This window comes from Bos grunniens, chromosome 12 (genome assembly GCF_055505025.1).
Source record: "Bos grunniens cultivar Pamir isolate PY7600 chromosome 12, Bosgru_T2T1.0, whole genome shotgun sequence".
NCBI lineage: Eukaryota > Metazoa > Chordata > Mammalia > Artiodactyla > Bovidae > Bos > Bos grunniens.
This window is the reverse complement of record NC_141176.1, coordinates 70,220,869-70,243,769: the sequence shown is the minus strand read 5'-3', so window position 1 is coordinate 70,243,769 and position 22,901 is coordinate 70,220,869. Positions and strand designations below refer to the sequence as shown.

Below are 22,901 nucleotides of genomic sequence, written 5' to 3'. Positions count from 1 at the left end.
TTCATGAAAAAAAAAAAATGTAATCATTACACACTACTTTTCCTAGCAGTTAATGATACGGTCATAAATAGCAAATAAAAGTTTAGCCCAAAATTGTGAAAAATTGAAAAGTTCTTGGTGAAAATTAAAACTGTGTCTTTTATTTTTACTTAAAAACCAAAGAAACTTTTTAGCCAACCATAAAAAAACTCCTGTAAAAGGCAGTCAAGGTTCTAATCTCACTAGAGCTCTAACTTAACACCAAAACCAACAAAAACAAAAAAGGGAACAGGTGTAAAGTATGACATCATGATGGCACCCCACTCCAGGACTCTTGCCTGGAAAATCCCATGCGTGGAGGAGCCCGGTGGGCCGCAGTCCATAGTGTCGCTAAGAGTTGGACAAGACTCAGTGACTTCACTTTCACTTCTCACTTTCATGCATTGGAGAAGGAAATGGCAACCCACTCCAGTGTTCTTGTCTGGAGAATCCCAGGGATGGGGGAGCCTGGTGGGCTGATGTCTCTGGGGTCGCACAGAGTCTGACACGACTGAAGTGACTTATCAGCATATATATATATATATACATATATATATACACATACATATACATATATATGTTTACATATACTAAGTATTAAGAAAACTTCTCAGTAACTGCTAGTTTTTTGTTTTTCTTAAGAGTGATCACATGTGATTAGCAAAATGCCTAAGAGACTAAAGGAATAGGATCTAGATTAAAAGTTTAGAAAATCTTCTAAGTGAAAACTTCCTCTGGAAATAACTGAACTGATTATGGAACAGTCACTTACTAAAACAACAATTACTGTTAATCATCAAATTATACCAGATTTTATAGGTATTACAAACAATATAAAGAAGAATACTGTTTACTCTTTGGAAGAAAAGCTATGAAAAACCTAGACAGCATATTAAAAAGCAGAGACGTTACTTTGTCTACAAAGATGCATATAGTCAAAGCTATGGTTTCTCCAGTAGTCATGTATGGATGTGAGAGTTGAACTATAAAGAAAGCTGAGCACCAAAGAATTGATGCTTTTGAACCGTGGTGTTGGAGAAGACTCTCAAGAGTCCCTTGGACTGCAAGGAGATCCAACCAGACTAAGACAATCAGTCCTGAATATTCATTGGAAGGACTGATGCTGAAGCTGAAGCTCCAATACCTTGACCTCCTAATGTGAAGAACTGACTCACTGGAAAAGACCCTGATGCTGGGAAAGAAGGAAGGCAGGAGGAGAAGGGGACAACAGAGAATGAGATGGTTGGATGGCATCACTGGCTCGATGGACACGAGACTGAGCAAGCTCTGGGAGTTGGTGATGGACAGGGAGGCCTGGCGTGTTGCAGTCCATGGGGTCACAAAGAGTCAGACATGACTGAGCCACTGAACAGAACTGAACTGAACTAATCAAGAAGAAACTAAATTTTAATACATGAGAAACATTTTTAAGCTTATCCACTCCTTTCTTCTTGCCTGACACTTAGGGTTCCTATTTTACTACTTTTCACTTGGTTAAGACTACAAAATACAAACATCAGATTCCTGTCTGCAGATCTCAAAGTCTATCAGGGCCACACACTGAGTTCCCTCCCTGTTCAGGCTTCGGGATCAGGCACTGCTCTGCCACAACCAGAAGGGGGAAGCACTCAAAGCCCATTGGTACTGGGTATGTTCCCTCATGGTTATTCAGGCTCAGGAGACCGCTGACTCAACAAAGATCATCAGCTGAGTCCCCACTCTATGTGAGAACAGTTTGAAACCCCTGCCCCGTGGAGATTTGGAGATACCCCCAAATACACTTTAAAGATTAGAGATTGAGATCAATTCCCATCATTTCATGAATGAGACTTGTGTCCATGAGACCATCTCCAACTTGTCTACCTGGCTGTCCAGCAGAGCCAGTTAGAGCTCACGTCTATCTCCTGCCTCCCAACCCAGCAGAGGCTTCATTAAGACTTAGTTTCTCTTCAAAACTTCCAATGTCTTTGCCGTTCTCCCTCCCAAGGGTCCTCTCACCCATGACCTAACTTGACAGCCCCTAACTACTAATGATTCTGCCAAGGTGCACAGTCTTTCCATAGGCAAGTCCAGGACAACACAATAGGGTGTTCTGTATGATTATGCAAGTTGTACAGAAGTCTAAGAACATGTTCTTGAATGTTGTTGGAAGAAGAACAAAACATCTTAGTTTATAATGTTGCATAGTTTGATACAAGAGAAATTTGGTAATTGGTCATACGCTGGCTCGAAAGGTAAAGAATCCACCTGCAATGCAGGAGACCTGGGTTTGATCCCTGGGTTGGAAAGACCCCCTGGAGGACGACATGGAAACCCACTCCAGTATTCTTGCCTGGAAAATCCCCACAGACAGAGGAGGCTGGTGGGCTGCAGTCCATGGGGTCACAGAGACACAACTTAGTGACTGAAAAACAACATACAAAGTATGTGTCAACATTCACATAAAGTTAACATCATAATTGAATTTTAGTGATGCTTTCCATAAATGCTTCAAGTGGATTATGACAAGAAATACCAAGCAGGAGGCAAATCTACTCTATTAAGGTAGGGTAGGTCAGCCACCTTGTATGAGTTCCCATGTGTAAAAGGTGTAGGGGTGTGGTTTATATATTTTCTATATATTTATATAGAACCTACTACTGTTTTGTTGGTGGAGATGAAAGGTGCTGAGTCAGAAGTAGGTGAACACAATGCAGGTGGCACAACAGAGTCACAGGCATGAAAGACAGGAGGAGTCTACAGAGTCTGGACATTTGCTCTGTGGTCCCCACTCTGACAGCAGCCAGGCTCCCGGACTCTGATCTGGAGGGTAGACCCTCTGGTAGAGGCGTCTCCTCCCTGAGTCCTTCCAGTCCTGGGGTAGGTCCTTTGCTAATTGCTAAACTAGCTCATCCACCACTGCTTTGCTGTTTTTTTGTTCTTTCATCTCCTATGTAACTAATTTCCTGCATGGAATCCCCCCCTCCCCTGCCACAGGTTTGGTTCTCCTGATTAATCCACACTGATACAGGAGGATGTGCACAAAGAACTATAAAGCTGGAGGCAGGAGGAAAATTTCAGTTGTCTGTAAAGGGGCTGCACTGGGAGTGCAAACTTGAGAACATTTGGAGAGTGGTCCCTATTGTTTTTCCTATTTGCTAAATTTCAAAAATAAACCAAATGCTGGGGAAATCTTTGTGATTTCACCGGTTCTCCCAGTCAGCTTGCCACACAGTACAACCCTTCAACTTGGAATCACTGGTACTCACTATGCCCACCTGCTCTCTCCTCCTGCCCCTGGCTGCCACACAGGGGGTAGGCTCCCACCCTACCCCACAGCAAAGATGCAAACACTCACACTATGTAATAAGATATTTGATAACATTAAGACATAAAACATATACTGATTGTATCCAAAGTCTCTGGTCTCTAACAACTGACTGTGTATTTGTTAGTTAATCCTTTCTATACTGCAGCATTTTGTCTCTTCAATCCTACAAATTCTAATATTATAAATGCATTTACTTTAAGTTCAAAATATGATAACCCTTTGAAAGTTCTCTTGAAAGTGAGATAAATAACAATATGTCAAATGCCTCGGGCTGATTTTATTTTTAGTTTTAGTAAGTGTTAGTCTCAGTCGCGTCTGACTCTTTGTGATTCCATGGATTGTAGCTTGCCATGTTCCCTGTCCATGAAATTCTGCAAGCAAGAATACCACAGTGGTTTGCCATTTCTTTCTCTGGAGTTCCTGTAGGGTAAATTAGAATTGGACGCCTCAAGTCCAAGGGAGTCCCCCGGGCATGTTCATTACCAGAGCATTCCTTTCCTTTGTAAAGCACTTATGACTACCAGATTGTTTATTTGTGAGCCATACAGAGGCCATTGCTTTTTTGATCCTAACATAGCTAATATGCACCCCAAAGATCTTTCCTTCAGGACAGATGAAATGTTTCCCATTTTTGCAAGCTATAAAACACCAAAACACAAAAGATGCAGACAAATTCCAACAAAAATGGTACAAGACAGATTCCAGCATCAATGCACACAGATGAACTGGCCACCGATAGGGTAAATAAATTTACCCTATAAAACAAATGAACTAATTCTATCTAGGTTACCCACTCCCACAAGAACTAGCTCCCAAATGAATCGATTCCAAATGAACCTGTTCCCAAATCAGGTAAATAAATTTACCCTACATATGAGTTATGGTGGGCTTGCCCCATGAGAACTAGTTCCCAATGAACTGGTTCAGGGTAGAGTCCAACAACACCTCCCCTCTGTAAATGGGTACCCAACCAAATTAGCTTGTCCTGTAAAGGAAAAGCCCAGATTAAGGGGAAAAAATGTTTCCGGTGTGCACACCAGAGCAACTTACCCTTCAAAATCGAGCCCGTCAGCTCTTAACACAAAACAACACACAAAACAAGTGAACCAGTTGAATCAGCTATCAAATTGGGTAGCCTTACCGTACAACCAAAATTGAGTCTGTAGACTCTAGAAGTTTGTCAGTTCCTTGTCTCAATAGTCAATCTCTGAGGGCAGCTGGTACCTCTTCAGGGAATCTTGAAGGAAAGAACCTCAGGACAAATGATCCCAGAAGCTGCTAGGGTCTTGCTCCAATATTCCCTGATTGGTGCCAGCTAGCCACGAGCAGCAAGGCTTCTGGCTGGCTAAGCCAAATTGTTACCAAGTCCAAGCTCACTCTGCTCACCACATGACAGGCAATGAATCTGGGAGACAAGGTTTTGAGGCAAGGAAAAGACCTTAATTGGGGAGCTGGCACACCAAGAAGACTGCAGGCTAGTGCCTCAAAACAACCATCTTTATTTTTAATCTCTATTAATTACAAACCTCATTCCTGCTTCAGAATCTTTATAACATACTTCCATGGTAAATGGGCAAGTCACATTTTGTATCATGCATAAAGTCTCAAAATCCTCCAATAAATCTATATCACAGTTGTCCTTTAGCAGTCACAATCGTGAAATTAAGGATTTGTTACCTTATCCCAAAAAGCAGTGAAATCTTGCATGTTCACAATTGTTTTACCATCTGATGGCAGCTGATGATTGCACTGTGGTAGCTCATCAAGTAACAGAAAGTTCTACAGAAAAAGGAAAAACACAGATTGTTTAAGCTATAGGAACAAAGCACAAGCAAAATTATTGCTTCCATGGAATTTGCAATATATTTTACAACTGTATTTCATTATGTATTGCTGCTACTAAGTCACTTCAGTTGTGTCCGACTCTGTGCGACCCCATAGACGGCAGCCCACCAGGCTCCCCTTTCCCTGGGATTCTCCAGACAAGAATACTGGAGTGGTTTACCATTTCCTTCTCCAATGCATGAAAGTGAAAAGTGAAAGTAAAGTCGCTCAGTCGTGTCCAACTCTTAGCGACCCCATGGACTGCAGCCCACCAGGCTCCTCCATCCATGGGATTTTCCAGACTAGAGTACTAGAGTGGGTTGCCATTGCCTTCTCTGTCACTATGTGTTAGGTCATTAGAAATACTAAATAATACGTAGTATAAACTATTATAGCATATAGTGTAGTACATACAGTATACACATACAGCATATAGTGTGTATATAGCTCTACACTCCAGGCCATGGAGCTATCTTTGTAACTTTCTTAACAAGTATACTGGCTCCCCTTTAAAGAACAAATATGTCTCCAAATTTGAAAAATACAACAATATCAAGAACCGGGATGTTTTTATTGTGTCATTAACAATACATACAGGTTTTGACAGAAAATGATTCCATAAATATTTACTGAATCCCACCAGGTTCCAAGAACCATGCAACACTGCTGGGAACACAGAGAGGAAGGTCATTCCCAGGCCTTCAGCAATCAGGTGGCAAAGGACAGGCTGGGAACATAAGACCTTTGGAAGAAACTCCGAATGAAAGCCTTACTCTGCTTTCCTCCTCCTGTGTATCAAATCCCTATCACAGCTTGTCATTAACTATCATTAAAATGATCATTCATAAAAGATAATGCTATTAAGTCTCTATCTCTTTCTTACTTTTCACAAGCATCTTTTCACAAACACTTGTCTCTGCTCCTTAGTCAAAGTCCTCTCCTCCTCAACAGAATGATCACATCTTCCACTTCTTGCTATTTTCCACACCAATTATTAATAGAAACTATTCATTGCAATTTGGCTGAATAAAATAAAGTCTTGAAAATCATTAGAAAACTAATATAATCATATACAGGAAACTCCCTCTTACCCTTTAAATGCTAGAAATAATTCAATGAGAAAAGACACAGTGGGAGAGAAATTGAACAATAGAGACCACTCCCTCCTCCACCCCCAAGTACTATGAACATGTAGCAGAGACTACTGGCTGTCCTCGAAACCTGCTTTCTTTCTTCCATGCTAACAAAACCTTGGGTTTTAGCTGCACATGGCAACCTGGAAAGAGGCCCTCTCTCTCCAGCCTCCTGAGCAGATAGGAGCAGCCACATGACTAAATCCAGGTCAGTGGAGGGTGACAACAACCAGGACCTTTCTCCACCCCATGGCCTGGGCCTTGGTGGCTGCCAGCCTGATCAAGGTCACAATGCATTTGACATCATGGAGGATCATACTAGCCATGGAGCTTGTTATAGGTGAAATTATATCCCTCTCCCAAAAGATATGCTGAAGTCCTATCTAGGAACTCCAGTTACATCAAAATGTGACTTTATTTGGAATTAGGGTCTGATTAAGATGCAATCATACTGGGGTAGGGGTCACCCTGAATCCAATATGACTGATGTCCTTATAAGGAGACTCAAAGACAAACACAGGCAGAAAACAGCCACCTGAAGAAAACGGAAACTGGAGTGGTGGCAGTTAAAAACCAAGGAACCCAAGGTTTGCCTGCAACCACCAAAATCTAGAACAGGCAAAGAAAGATTCTCCCTGTGACCAGAATTCAGAGGGATCAGTGACCCTGCTGACACCTTGATTTCAGACTTCCAACCTCCACAACTGGGAAACAATAAATTTCTGTTGTTTTAACCACCTGGTTTGTATTACTTGGTTATGGCAGCCCCAGAAAACAGATACAAAGCCTTATAAGGTTTCTTGCATGAGTGAAAAACAAACTATATTTCTGTGAAAAGTAGCTTTACCATGCATAATTCTAGGACCTATAGGCACAGAATCTTAACCAACACAGGGGGCAACTGAGACAAGCATGTGATGATGTTCAAAAAAGAAAATGGACGTGAATAGTAACCTACTACCCTAAACCTCATAAATAGCCTTCAAGTCCTTGACACCCTTATCTATTGTGCCATAAAGCTACAAATTTGATAACCATCTTCTACTTCAAAAGAACAACTGTTCCTCCTTTGTCACCAGGCCCTGGTGGTGGCAGGCAGGGCACAAGGACCACATTGGGTTGGACCCTCCAAGAAGTTTCTGTGGCACTAGAACAAGGCCAGGTTACTCCAACTGAGCTCTGTCAAAGATAGCTCTCCTTTATCAAGAAGACCAAGTTACTGTATCAGAAGAGGTGGTCTTAAAGCAAGTTGAAGAATCAGAGAAAAGATATAAGAAAGGTCACTCACTGGGGCATTTAGATGAAATTCCTATTGCAGTAAAAGACAGCTTTAGCACAGCTGGCATTGAGAAAACATGTGCATCAAACATGCTGAGAAGTTATGTATCACCTTAAAATGCTACCGAGGTTGTTGGATCAGGGAGCTCTGTTAATGGTAAAAACAAACTTAGATGAGTTTGTTATGGGATACAGAAGCACAGATGACATTTTTGGACCAGTTAAAAACCCACGGAGTTATTCAAAACTATATAGAGAAAAGAGGAAGCAGAAGTCTAATGGTGAGAATAAGGATTCAAATTGGCTTATAACTGGAAGAAGCTCAGGAGGGAGTGCAGTGGCTGTGTCAGCATTCACTTGCTTCGTTGCTTTAGGACCAGATTCCAGAGGATCAACCAGCAATCCAGCTGCCCACTATAAGTCTGTTGGTTTAAAATCCAGCTATGACTTAGTTTCTTATCATGGCCTCATTCCCCTGGTGAATTCAATGATGTGCCCAGAATCTTAACTAGATGTGTGGATGACGCAGCCATTGTGTTGAGTATACTAGCTGGGAAGGATCTCTAAGATTCTACCACAATTCAAGATCCTGTTAAAACCATTTATGTTTCCCAGTTTAACAGATGTGAGCAAATGATGTATAGGAATTCCAAAGGAATATCTTAGACCAGAATTGTCAAGTGATGTACAATCTCTTTGGTCCAAAGCTGCTAATCTCTTTGAGTCTGAGGGGGCCAAAGTAATTGAAGTGTACCTGCCCCCAACCAGTTATTCAGTTGTCTGCTACCATGTACTGTGTACATCAGAAGTGGCATCAAATATGGAAAGATTTGATAGGTTAGAATATGGCCACTGGTTTGACATTGATGTGTATACTGAAGCCATGTATGCTGCAACTAAACAAGAAGGATTCAATGATGTGGTGAGGGGAAAAATCCTCTCAGGAAACTTTCTTATTAAAAGAAAATTATGAGAACTATTTTATCAAAGCAGAGAAAGTGAGATGACTCACTGCTAGTGATTTTTGAGTGTTTTTAACTCTGGAGTAGATGTTTTGCTAACTTCCACTACCTTGAGTGAGACACTGCCATACACAAAGTGCATCAAAGAAGACAACAGAACATGAATTGCTGAGGGTGAAATTTTTACACAGACTGTAAATATGGCAGAATTGCCAGTGGTGAGTGTCCCTGTCAAGCCAAGGATTGTCAACAGGACTGCAGTTTAATGGTTGTGCATTTTGTGACCAGCTGCTTTTTTACAGTTTGCAAATGGTTTGAAAAACAAGTACAGTTTCCTGTTACTTAACTTCTCAAACTAATGGATGATTGTTCATCAATCTTAGAAAATGAAAAGTTATCTCTGCTTCTCTAAAATAGTAATAATAACTATACCATGCAAATTATAATGACTTTTAAAGCTTTTATATTCTAGACAATTCAAGTGATCTTATAATGTGGTTCATTGTCAGTACAGTCATTCCTTGAAACCACTTTTTAAAATTCTTGTGATGTAGTTAATTATAAAAAATCTGTCAGCATTTATTAAGCATCCACTAAGAATAAAAAAGTATAGGATTTCTATTATAATACAATATACCTGTTCCTGAAAAATGATGCATTCTGCAAAAATGTTCATTAAAAACAACACTACCTACAGTACAAGTAAGCATAGGGATAAATCTTTCAAAACTTCTACATCTTTGTAACCAAAGCACTAACAAAATCCCTGGTACTATTATTTTTGACAAAGGAGGCAAGAATATACAATGGGGCAAAGATAGTTTTCTCAATAAGTGCTGCTGGGAAAACTGGATAGTTACATGTAAAAAAATAAAATTAAAATACTTCCTAACACCATACACAAAGATAAACTCAAAATGGATTAAAGATCTAAATATAAGACTACAAACTATAGAATCTTAGAGGAAAACATAGACAGAACACTCTATAACATAAATCACAGCAAGATCCCCTATGACTCACCTCCTACAGTAATGGAAATAAAAAAAAATAAATTAACAGTGGGACCTAAGTAATTTAAAAGCTTTTGCACAGTAAAGGAAACTGTAAACAAGGTGAAAAGACAACCCCCAGAATGGGAAAAAATAATAGCAAATGAAACAACTGAAAAAGGGTTAATTTCAAAAATATACAAGCAGCTTATACAAATCAATACCAGAAAAACAAATAACCCAACCAAAAAGTGGGCAAAAGACCTAAGCAGACATTTCTCCAAAGAAAAGATATAGATGGCTAATAATTACATGAAAAGATGTTCAATGTCATTCATTATTAGAGAAATGCAAACCAAAACTACAATGAGATATCACCTCATACCAGTCAGAATGGCCATCATCAAAAAGTCTACAAACAATAAATGCTGGAGAGGGTGTGGAGAAAAGGTAATCCTCTTGCACTGTTGCTGGGAATGTAAATTGATATAGCCACTATGAAGAACAGTATTAAAATTCCTTTAAAAACTAGGAATAAAACCACCATACGACCCAGCAATCCCACTACAGGGCACATACCCTGAGGAAGCCAAAATTTAAAAAGACACATGTACCCTGATGTTCACTGCAGCTCTAATTACAATAGCTAGGACACAGAATCAAACTAAATGTATATCAACAGATGAATAGATAAAGGATTGAGCAAAGACCAAAGGAGATTTAACCGGCTGCAGACCAGCCCCTCCCCACCCTCTCACCCGCCAGAGGCAGAGAGGCAGGCGTGCAAGAGCTAGAGCTGGAAGGCAAGGGGCAATCTCAGCCTCAGAGACCAGCATCCTCCACCAAACTGTGAGCAAGCTTCCAGCTGCTAACCACGTCTTCCTGGGATCCTGGACAGTTGACATCTACCAGGAAGGTCACAGCCTGAGATCAGCTCCCCAGAGGGGAAACATGGCACACCTGAGCTGGTGCTCTCATAGGGAACCTGGGAAACTGAGCAGCTGGGACCAGGGAGGTGATTAAGATGTATGGCCCACCTGGGACGGTGTGCTCACCAAGCACCCGGTCACCTGAGCTGCTTGTACCTGGGAAAGGCACAAAACGCATGCCCAACTAAGTCTGTGCCCTTGCAGAGTACCCAAGGACCTGAACCTGAGCACCTTAAACCTGAGAAGTGCACCAAACACAGGGCCCACTTTGGACAGTGCCCCTGCAGAGCAACCTGGAGCCTGAGCAGTGTAGACCCAGGAAGCACATGCCGCCATGAGCTGGGGCAAACCCAGTGTGGTCCATACACTGCGAGCTCTCCCCACACATGCCAGTCATATTTGTTTGCAGCGTTCCTCCCTCCCCACAACACAACTGAACAAGTGAGCCTAAATAAGTGACCACCTTCACCCCCTTGTGTCACAGAGGAAATTAGACACTGAAGAGACCTGCAAACAGAGGAAGCCAAAATAAACAAAGAAGAGGGAACCACTCTGGAAGTGACAGGTGCAACAGATTAGAATTCTGTAGTTAGCATTGAGTAAGCATTGGAAGGGGCCTATAGACCTTGACAAGAAGTACAAGGTGGAACAAAGAACTATTTGAAACTGAACTGACTCCACACTGCCTGAAACAGCTCCAGAGAAATAACTAGATATATTTTTACTACTATCAATTCTTAATTTTTTTAAATTTCTTTATGTTTAAGTTCTTTATTACTCCTATAATTTTCATTCTTATAACCTACTATTACCTTGCCCCCCAAAAAAAGACCCTATTTTTATTTTTATTTTTTTTTTATTTTTTAACTTTACAATATTGTATTGGTTTTGCCATATATCAACATGAATCTGCCACAGGTATACACATGTTCCCCATCCTGAAACCTCCTCCCTCCTCCCTCCCCATACCATCCCTCTGGGTCGTCCCTGTGCACCAGCCCCAAGCATCCAGTATCGTGCATCGAACCTGGACTGGCGACTCATTTCATATATGATATTATACATGTTTCAATGTCATTCTCCCAAATCATCCCACCCTCTCCCTCTCCCACAGAGTCCACAAGACTGTTCTATACATCAGTCTCTTTTGCTGTCTTGTATACAGGGTTGGTGATGGACAGGGAGGCCTGGCGTGCTGCGATTCATGGGGTCGCAAAGAGTCGGACATGACTGAGCAACTGATCTGATCTGATCTGATCTGATATAGGGTTATTGTTACCATCTTTCTAAATTCCATATATATGTGTTACTATACTGTATTGGTGTTTTTCTTTCTGGCTTACTTAACTTTGTATAATAGGCTCCAGTTTCATCCACCTTATTAAAACTGATTCAACTGTATTCTTCTTAATGGCTGAGTAATACTCCATTGTGTATATGTACCACAGCTTTCTTATCCATTCATCTGCTGATGGACATCTAGGTTGCTTCCAGTCCTGGCTATTATAAACAGTGCCGCGATGAACATTGGGGTACATGTGTCTCTTTCAATTCTGGTTTCCTCAGTGTGCATACCCAGGAGTGGGACTGCAGCTCTATTTCCAGTTTTTTAAGGAATCTCCACATTGTTCTCCATAGTGGCTGTACCAGTTTGCATTCCCACCAACAGTGTAAGAGTGTTCCCTTTTCTCCACATCCTCTCCAGCATTTATTGCTTGTAGACTTTTGGATCGCAGCCATTCTGACTGGTGTGAAATGGTACCTCATAGTGGTTTTGATTTGCATTTCTCTGATAATGAGTGATGTTGAGCATCTTTTCATGTGTTTGTTAGCCATCTGTATGTCTTCTTTGGAGAAATGTCTATTTAGTTCTTTGGCCCATTTTTTGATTGGGTCATTTATTTTTCTGGAATTGAGCTGTAGGAGTCGCTTGTATATTTTTGAGATTAGTTGTTTGTTGCTTCATTTGCTATTATTTTCTCCCATTCTGAAGGCTGTCTTTTCACCTTGCTTATAGTTTCCTTTGTTGTGCAGAAGCTTTTAAGTTTAATTAGGTCCCATTTGTTTATTTTTGCTTTTATTTCCAATATTCTGGGAGGTGGGTCATAGAGGATCCTGCTGTGATGTATTTCAGAGAGTGTTTTGCCTATGTTCTCCTCTAGGAGTTTTATAGTTTCTGGTCTTACGTTTAGATCTTTAATCCATTTTGAGTTTATTTTGTGTTTGGTGTTAGAAAGTGTTCTAATTTCATTCTTTTACAAGTGGTTGACCAGGCGGCTGCGACCGGCACGCTAAGCACGGCTGAGAGGAGCTACCCCACATCTGAGGTCAGGGGCAGAAGCCGGGAGGACCCCATGCCCGAAGAGAGGTGGCCAAGAGGAGTTACCCCACGTCCAAGGTCAGGGGCAGTGGCCAAGAGTGCCAGTCTGCGATGGCACAGGAATGGCCTAGAGGAGCTACCCCATGTCCAAGGTCAGGGGCCGTGGCCGGGAGGAGCTACCCCATGACCCAAGCCCGAGGCCAGGGGCAGCGGCCGGGAGGAGCAACCCGTGCACGAGGCCAGGGGCCGTGGCCAGGAGGACCAACCCCACGTCCAAGGAGCCGTGGCTGCGCCGGCAAAGGAGGGCCTAGAGGAGCTATCCCACGTTGAAGGTCAGGAAGGGTGGTGGTGAGGAGAAACCCCTCATCCAAGGTAAGGAGCAGCGGCTGCACTTTGCTGAGCAGCCGTGAAGAGATACCCCACACCCAAGCTAAGAGAAACCCAAGTAAGACAGTTGGTGTTGCAAGAGGGCATCAGAAAGCAGACACACTGAAACCATACTCACAGAAAACCAATCTAATCACACTAGGACCACAGCCTTGTCTAACTCAATGAAACTAAGCCATGCCTGTGGGACAACCAAAGACGGGTGGGCCATGGTGGAGAGATCTGACAGAATGTGGTCCACTGGAGAAGGGAATGGCAAACCACTTCAGTATTCTTGCCTTGAGAACCCCATGAACAGTATGAAAAGGCAAATAATAGGATACTGAAAGAGGAACTCCCCAGGTCAGTAGGTGCCCAATATACTACTGGAGATCAGTGGGGAAATAACTCCCAGAAAGAATGAAGGGATAGAGTCAAAGCAAAAAGAATACCCAGCTGTGGATGTAACTGGTGATAGAAGCAAGGTCCGATGCTGTAAAGAACAATATTGCATAGGAACCTGGAATGTAAGGTCATGAATCAAGGCAAATTGGAAGTGGTCAAACAGGAGATGGCAAGAGTGAACGTCAACATTCTAGGAATCAGCGAACTAAAATGGACTGGAACAGGTGAATTTAACTCAGATGACCATTATATCTACTACTGCGGGCAGGAATCCCTCAGAAGAAATGGAGTAGCCATCATGGTCAACAAGAGAGTCTGCAATGCAGTACTTGGATGTAATCTCAAAAACGACAGAATGATCTCCTCCGTTCATTTCCAAGGCAAACCATTCAATATCACAGTAATCCAAGTCTATGCCCCAAACAGTAACGCTAAAGAAGCTGAAGTTGAACGGTTTTATGAAGACCTACAAGACCTTTTAGAAGTAACGCCCAAAAAAGATGTCCTTTTCATTATAGGGGACTGGAATGCAAAAGTAGGAAGTCAAGAAACACCTGGAGTAACAGGCAAATTTGGCCTTGGAGTACAGAATGAAGGAGGTCAAAGGCTAATAGAGTTTTGCCAAGAGAATGCACTGGTCATAGCAAACACCCTCTTCCAACAACACAAGAGAAGACTGTATACATGGACATCACCAGATGGTCAACACCGAAATCAGATTGATTATATTCTTTGCAGCCAAAGATGGAGAAGCTCTATACAGTCAGCAAAAACAAGACCAGGAGCTGACTGTGGCTCAGATCATGAACTCCTTATTGCCAAATTCAGACTTAAATTGAAGAAAGTAGGGAAAACCACTAGACCATTCAGGTATGACCTAAATCAAATCCCTTATGATTATGCAGTGGAAGTGAGAAATAGATTTAAGGGCCTAGATCTGATAGATAGAGTGCCTGATGAACTATGGATTGAGCTTCATGACACAGTACAGGAGACAGGGATCAAGACCATGCCCATGGAAAAGAAATGCAAAAAAGCAAAATGGCTGTCTGGGGAGGGCTTACAAATAGCTGTGAAAAGAAGAGAAGCGAAAAGCAAAGGAGAAAAGGAAAGATATACCCATGTGAATGCAGAGTTCCAAAGAATAACAAGAAGTGGTAAGAAAGCCTTCTTCAGCAATCAATGCAAAGAAATAGAGGAAAAGAACAAAATGGGAAAGACTAGAGATCTCTTCAAGAAAATTAGAGATACCAAGGGAAGATTTCATCCAAAGATGGGCTCGATAAAGGACAGAAATGCTATGGACCTAACAGAAGCAGAAGATATTAAGAAGAGATGGCAAGAATACACAGAAGAACTGTACAAAAAAGATCTTCACGATCCAGATAATCATGATGGTGTGATGATGGACCTAGAGCCAGACATCCTGGAATGTGAAGTCAAGTGGGCCTTAGAAAGCATCACTACGAACAAAGCTAGGGAAGGTGATAGAATTCCAGTTGAGCTATTTCAAATCCTGAAAGATGATGCTGTGAAAGTGCTGCACTCAATATGCCAGCAAATTTGGAAAACTCAGCAGTGGCCATAGGACTGGAAAAGGTCAGTTTTCATTCCAATCCCAAAGAAAGGCAATGCCAAAGAATGCTCAAACTATCACACAATTGCACTCATCTCACATGCTAGTAAAGTAATGCTCAAAATTCTCCAAGCCAGGCTTCAGCAATATGTGAACCGTGAACTTTCTGATGTTCAAGCTGGTTTTAGAAAAGGCAGAGGAACCAGAGGTCAAATTGCCAACATCTGCTGGATCATGGAAAAAGCAAGAGAGTTCCAGAAAAACATCTATTTCTGCTTTATTGACTATGCCAAAGCCTTTGACTGTGTGGATCACAAGAAATTGTGAAAAATTCTGAAAGAGGTGGGAATACCAGACCACCTGATCTGCCTCTTGAGAAATTTGTATGCAGGTCAGGAAGCAACAGTTAGAACTGGACATGGAACAACAGACTGGTTCCAAATAGGAAGCAACAGTTAGAACTGGACATGGAACAACAGACTGGTTCCAAATAGGAAAAGGAGTACGTCAAGGCTGTATATTGTCACCCTGCTTATTTAACTTATATGCAGAGTACATCATGAGAAACGCTGGTCTGGAAGAAGTACAAGCTGGAACCAAGATTGCCGGGAAATATCAATAACCTCAGATATGCAGATGACACCACCCTTATGGCAGAAAGTGAAGAGGAACTAAAAAGCCTCTGGATGAAAGTGAAAAAGTTGGCTTAAAGCTCAACATTCAGAAAACGAAGATCATGGCATCTGGTTCCATCACTTCATGGCAAATAGATGGGGAAACAGTGGAAACAGTGTCAGACTTTATTTTGGGGGGCTCCAAAATCACTGCAGATGGGGACTGCAGCCAATAAATTAAAAGACGCTTATTCCTTGGAAGGAAAGTTATGACCAACCTAGATAGCATATTCAAAAGCAGAGACATTACTTTGCCAACAAAGGTTCGTCTAGTCAGGTCTATGGTTTTTCCAGTAGTCATGTATGGATGTGAGAGTTGGACTATGAGGAAGGCTGAGCGGCGAAGAATTGATGCCTTTGAACTGTGGTGTTGGAGAAGACGCTTGAGAGTCCCTTGGACTGCAAGGAGATCCAACCAGTCCATTCTGAAGGAGATCAGCCCTGGGATTTCTTTCGAAGGAATGATGCTAAAGCTGAAACTCCAGTACTTTGGCCACTTCATGTGAAGAGTTGACTCATTGGAAAAGACTCTGATGCTGGAATGGATTGGGGGCAGGAGGAGAAGGGGGTGACAGAGGATGAGATGGCTGGATGGCATCATTGACTCGATGGACGTGAATCTGAGTGAACTCCGGGAGTTGATGATGGACAGGGAGGCCTGGCGTGCTGTGATTCATGGGGTCGCAAATAGTTGGACACGACTGAGCGACTGAACTGACTGACCATTTTTCCCAGCACCACTTGTTAAAGAGATTGTCTTTAATCCATTGTATATTCTTGCCTCCTTTGTCAAAGATAAGGTGTACATAGGTTCGTGGATTTATCTCTGGGCTTTCTATTTCATTCCATGGATCTATGTTTCTGTCGTTGTGCCAGTACCATACTGTCTTGATGACTGTGGCTTTGTAGTAGAGCCTGAAGTCAGGCAGGTTAATTCCTCCAGTTCCATTCTTCTTTCTCAAGATTGCTTTGGCTATTCGAAGTTTTTTGTATTTCCATACAAATTTTGAAATTATTTGTTCTAGTTCTGTGAAGAATACCGTTGGTAACTTGATAGGGATTGCATTGAATCTATAAATTGCTTTGGGTATATACTCATTTTCACGATATTGATTATTCTGATCCATGAACATGGTATATTTCTCTGTCTATTAATGTCCTCTTTGATTTCTTTCACCAGTGTTTTATAGTTTTCTATATACAGGTCTTTAGTTTCTTTTTTTTTTAATTTTTTTAAATTATAATTCATTTTTATTTCAATGTGAACATGTTATGATTTTGTATTTAATATATTGTTTTTTTTAATTTTATTTTATTTTTAAACTTTACAATATTGTATTAGTTTTGCCAAATATCAAAATGAATCTGCCACAGGTATATATGTGTTCCCCATCTATATTTCTAAGTATTTTATTCTTTTCGTTGCAATGGTGAATGGAATTGTTTCCTTAATTTCTCTTTCTATTTTCTCATTGTTAGTGTATAGGTATGCAAGGGATTTCTGTGTGTTAATTTTATATCCTGCAACTTTACTATATTCATTGATTAGCTCTAATAATTTTCTGGTGGAGTCTTTAGGGTTTTCTATGTAGAGGATCATGTCATTTGCAAACAGTGAGAGTTTTACTTCTTCTTTTCCAATTTGGATTCCTTTTATTTCTTTTTCTGCTCTGATTGCTGTGGCCAAAACTTCCAAAACTACGTTGAATAGTAGTGGTGAGGGGAAATGCTTACAATTTTTCACCATTGAGGATAATGTTTGCTGTGGGTTTGTCATATATAGCTTTTATTTTGTTGAGGTATGTTCCTTCTATTCCTGCTTTCTGGAGAGTTTTTATCATAAATGGATGTTGAATTTTGTCAAAGGCTTTCTCTGCATCTATTGAGATAATCATATGGCTTTTATTTTTCAATTTGTTAATATGGTGTACTACATTGATTGATTTGAGGATATTGAAGAATCCTTGCATCCCTGGGATAAAGCCCACTTGGTCATGGTGTATGATCTTTTTAATGTGTTGTTGGATTCTGATTGCTAGAATTTTGTTAAGGATTTTTGCATCTATGTTCATCAGTGATATTGGCTTGTAGTTTTCTTTTTTTGTGGCATCTTTGTTGGTTTTGGTATTAGGGTGATGGTGGCCTCATAGAATGAGTTTGGAAGTTTACCTTCCTCTGCAATTTTCTGGAAGAATTTGAGTAGGATAGGTGTTAGCTCTTCTCCAAATTTTTGGTAGAATTCAGCTGTGAAGCTGTCTGGACCTGGGCTATTATTTGCTGGAAGATTTCTGATTACAGTTTCAGTTTCTGTGCCTGTGATGGGTCTGTCAAGATTTTCTATTTCTTCCTGGTCCAGTTTTGGAAAGTTGTACTTTTCTAAGAATTTGTCCATTTCTTCCACATTGTCCATTTTATTGGCATATAATTGCTGATAGTAGTCTCTTATGATCCTTTGTATTTCTATGTTGTCTGTTGTGATCTCTCCATTTTCATTGCTAATTTTATTGATTTGATTTTTCTCCCTTTGTTTCTTGATGAGTCTGGCTAATGGTTTGTCAATTTTATTTATCCTTTCAAAGAACCAGCTTTTGGCTTTGTTGATTTTTGCTATGGTCTCTTTTGTTTCTGTTGCATTTATTTCTGCCCTAATTTTTAAGATTTCTTTCCTTCGACTAACCCTGGGGTTCTTCATTTCTTCCTTTTGTAGTTGCTTCTAGCTTTCTAGTTGCTTTAGGTGTAGAGTTAGGTTATTTATATGCCTTTTTTCTTGTTTCTTGAGGTATTCCTGTATTACTATGAACCTTCCCCTTAGGACTGCTTTTACAGTGTCCCACAGGTTTTGGGTTGTTGTGTTTTCATTTTCCTTCGTTTCTATACAAATTTTGATTTCTTTTTTGATTTCTTCTGTGATTTGTTGGTTATTCAGCAGCATGTTGTTCAGCCTCCATGTGATGAAATTTTAAATAGTTTTTCTCCTGTAATTGAGATCTAATCTTACTGCATTGTGGTCAGACAAGATGCTTGGAATGATTTCAGTTTTTTTGATTTTACCAAGGCTAGATTTATGACCCAGGATGTGATCTATCCTAGAGAAGGTTCCGTGTGTGCTTGAGAAAAAGGTGAAATTCATTGTTTTGGGGTGAAATGTCCTATAGATATCAATTAGGTCTAACCGGTCTATTGTATCATTTAAAGTTTGTGTTTCCTTGTTAATTTTCTGTTTAGTTGATCTATCCATAGGTGTGAGTGGGTTCTTAAAGTCTCCCACTATTATTGTATTATTGTTAATTTCCCCTTTCATACTTGTTAGCATATTTATTACATATTGTGGTGCTCCTATGTTGGGTGCATATATATTTATAATCGTTATATCTTCTTCTTGGAATGATCCTTTGATCATTATGTAGTGACCTTCTTTGTCTCTTTTCACAGCCTTTGTTTTAAAGTCTATTTTATCTGATATGAGTATTGCTACTCCTGCTTTCTTTTGGTCTCTATTTGCATGGAAAATCTTTTTCCAGCCTTTCACTTTCAGTCTGTATGTGTCCCCTGTTTTGAGGTGGGTCTCTTGTAGACAACATATATAGGGATCTTGTTTTTGTATCCATTCAGCCAGTCTTTGTCTTTTGGTTGGGGCATTCAACCCATTTACGTTTAAGGTAATTATTGATAAGTATGATCCCATTGGCATTTACTTTATTGTTTTGGGTTCAAGTTTATACACCCTTTTTGTGTTTCCTGTCTAGAGAATACCCTTTAGTATTTGTTGGAGAGCTGGTTTGGTGGTGCTGAATTCTCTCAGCTTTTGCTTCTCTGTAAAGCGTTTGAATTCTCCTTCATATTTGAATGAGATCCTTGCTAGGTATAGTAATCTGGGCTGTAGGTTATTTTCTTTCATCACTTTAAGTATGTTTTGCCATTCCCTCCTGGCTTGAAGAGTTTCTATTGAAAGATCAGCTGTTATTCTTATGGGAATTCCCATGTGTGTTATTTGTTGGTTTTCCCTTGCTGCTTATAATATTTGTTCTTTGTGTTTGATCTTTGTTAATTTGATTAATATGTGTCTTGGGGTGTTTTGCCTTGGGTTTATCCTGTTTGGGACTCTCTGGGTTTCTTGGACTTGGGTGATTATTTCCTTCCCCATTTTAGAGAAGTTTTCAACTATTATCTCCTCAAGTATTTTCTCATGGTCTTTCTTTTTGTCTTCTTCTCCTGGGACTCCTATGATTCGAATGTTGTAGCGTTTACTATTGTCCTGGAGGTCTCTGAGATTGTCCCCATTTCTTCTAATTGATTTTTCTTTTTTCCTCTCTGATTCATTTATTTCTACCATTGTATCTTCTAATTCAGTAATCCTATCTTCTGCCTGAGTTATTCTACTATTTGTTGCCTCCAGAGTGTTTTTGATCTCATTTATTGCATTATTCATTATATATTGACTCTTTTTTATCTCTTCTAGGTCCTTGTTAAACCTTTCTTGCATCTTCTCAATCCTTGTCTCCAGGCTATTTATCTGAGATTCCATTTGATTTCAAGATTTTGGATCATTTTCACTATCATTATTCAGAATTCTTTATCAGGTAGATTCCCTATCTCTTTCTCTTTCGTTTGGTTTGGTGGGCATTTATCCTGTTCCTTTACCTTCTGGGTATTCCTCTGTCTCTTCATCTTGTTTATATTGCTGAGTTTGGGGTGTCCTTTCTGTGTTCTGGCAGTTTGTGGAGTTCTCTTTATTGTGGAGTTTCCTCGCTGTGTGTGGGTTTGTACAGGTGGCCTCTCAAGGTTTCTTGGTTAGGGAAGCTTGTGTCGGTGTTCTGGTGGGTAGAGCTGGATTTCTTCTCTCTGGAGTGCAATGAAGTGTCCAGTAATGAGTTATGAGATGTCTATGGTTTTGTAGTAACATTGGGCAGTCTGTATATTGGAGCTCAGGGCTCTGTTCCTGTGTTGCTGGAGAATTTGTGTGGTATGTCTTGCCCTGGAACTTGTTGGCCCTTGTGTGGTGCTTGGTTTCAGTGTAGGTATGGAGGCATTTGATGAGCTTCTGTGAATTAATGTTCCCTGGAGTCAGGAGTTCCCTGGAGTCAGGGTTTGGACTTAAGCTTCCTGCTTCTGGTTTTCAGTCTTATTTTTACAGTAGTCTCAAAACTTCTTCTATACAGCACCATTGATAAAACATCTAGGTTAAAGATGAAAAGTTTCTCTACAGTAAGGGCCACGCAGAGAGGTTCACAGAGTTACATGGAGAAGAGAAGAGGGAGGAGGGAGTTAGAGGTGACCCACATGAGATGAGGTGGAATCAATGGAGGAGAGAGCAGGCTAGCTCTTATGTGCACCCCACAACTGGACCTTATGTGCCCTCCACAACTGTACCACTCAGAGATGTTCACGGAGTTATACAGAGAAGAGAGGAGGGAGGAAGGAGACAGAGGTGGCCAGGAGGATAAAAGAGGGGAATGAAAAGGAGATAGACAGATCCAGCCAGTAATCAGTTCCGTAAGTGTTCTCCACTGTCTGGAACACAGAGAAAATCACAGAGTTGGGTAGAGCAGAGAGGGGTTAGGGAGGAGACACAGGCAACCTGGTGGAGAAAAAGGAGAGTCCAGATGAGCGGAGTGCAGTCAAGGCAGTAAGCTCGCTCCCAAGTAAAATGGGTACTGATGATTGGGTTCTTAAAGGTACAAAATTGATAACAAATACCAAAAAGCAAAAATTAAAAATCTAGAGTAGAGTTTGGAATTTCAAAAATACAATGTTAAAGAAAATAAGAAGAAAAAGAAAAAAAAATCACAAAAATTATGAAGAAAATATAAGTACAAAATTGATAACAAATACCAAAAAGCAAAAATTAAAAATCTAGAGTAAATTTTGGAGTTTCAAAAATACAATGTTAAAGAAAAGAAGAAAAAAAGGAAAGAGAATAAAGAAAAAGAAAGTCACAAAAATTATTTTTAAAAATATATGTACAAAATTGATAAAAAATACCAAAAGCAAAAATTAAAAATCTAGAGTAGAGTTTGGAATTTCAGAAATACAATGTTAAAGAAAAGAAGAAGAAAAAGAAAGAGGAAAAAAGTCACAAAAATTATTTTTAAAAAATATAGGTACAAAATTGATAACAAATACCAAAATGCAAAAATTAAAAATCTGGAGTAAATTTTGGAGTTTCAAAAATACAATGTTAAAGAAAAGAAAAAAAAAAAAGAGAGGGAGAAAAAAGAAAAAAGTCACAAAAAGTATAATATATATATATATATATGAAGTTTGCTTTTAAAAATAGGGTCTTTTTTTTTTGCAAAGTAATAGTAAGTTATAAAAGTGAAAATTAAAGGAGTAATAGAGGACTTAAAATATTTTTAAAATCTAAAAAAAAAAGAAAGAAAGAATGATCATAAAAATAGTAAAAATATATCTAGGACTTTCTCTGGTGGTATTGTGGGGTCAGTTCATTTTTTCAGCTAGTTCTTTGGTCCAGCTTATATTTCTCAAGATCTATAGGCCCCTTCCTATGTAGTCGGTACTAACGACAGGGTTTTAATCTATTGCACCTGTCGCTTCCGAGGCGGTTCCCTATGTTTTAGCTTCTTCTGTTTGCTGTTCTCTTCAGTGTCTGATTACCGCCCTGACACAAATGGGGAGGTGGTGGACACTTTTTTTTTTTTTAGGCTCACTTGTTCAGTCGCGCTGTGGGGAGGGAGGGACACTGCAAACAATTAGCACTGGCGTGTGCTCGCAGTACCTCAACCACACTGGGCCTGCCCCCGCTCACGGCACGTGTACCCTCCCTGCCCACACTGCTCAGGCTCTAGGTTGCTCTGCTGGGAACTATCCAAGGCCGGCCCTGGGCTGCGTGCACCTCCCAGGTCTAAGCCACTCAGGTTCAGGCACTCGGGTAGTCCTCAGAGGTGCAGACTTGGTTGGGCCTGCGTTTTGTGCCCTTTCTAGGTCCGAGCAGCTCAGGTGATGAGGTGTTTAGCAAGTGCGGTCGCTGGGACTTATTGCCTTTCCGCGGCTCAGTTTTCTGGGTGTACAACCAGCGCACCTTCTCAGGTGGATGTTGACCGTCCAGAGCCCCATGAAGTCTTAGTTAGCAAAGAAGCCTGCTTACAGTTTTGTA

General features: G+C 40.5%; 1 protein-coding gene and 1 pseudogene across 1 annotated transcript in view; one reads left to right on the top strand and one right to left on the bottom strand.

Annotated features, from left to right (window-relative positions):
* The window catches only part of LOC147361861 (ATP-binding cassette sub-family C member 4-like), a 147,275-nt gene that overhangs the window by 38,372 nt on the left and 86,002 nt on the right, over nt 1-22,901 (bottom strand). The window contains exon 9 of the mRNA XM_086328418.1: nt 5,006-5,107. Coding sequence (XP_086184544.1) covers nt 5,006-5,107 — 102 coding nt within the window. The remainder of the gene's footprint in view (nt 1-5,005; nt 5,108-22,901) is intronic.
* LOC147361862 (glutamyl-tRNA(Gln) amidotransferase subunit A, mitochondrial pseudogene) lies at nt 6,480-8,937 on the top strand (annotated as a pseudogene).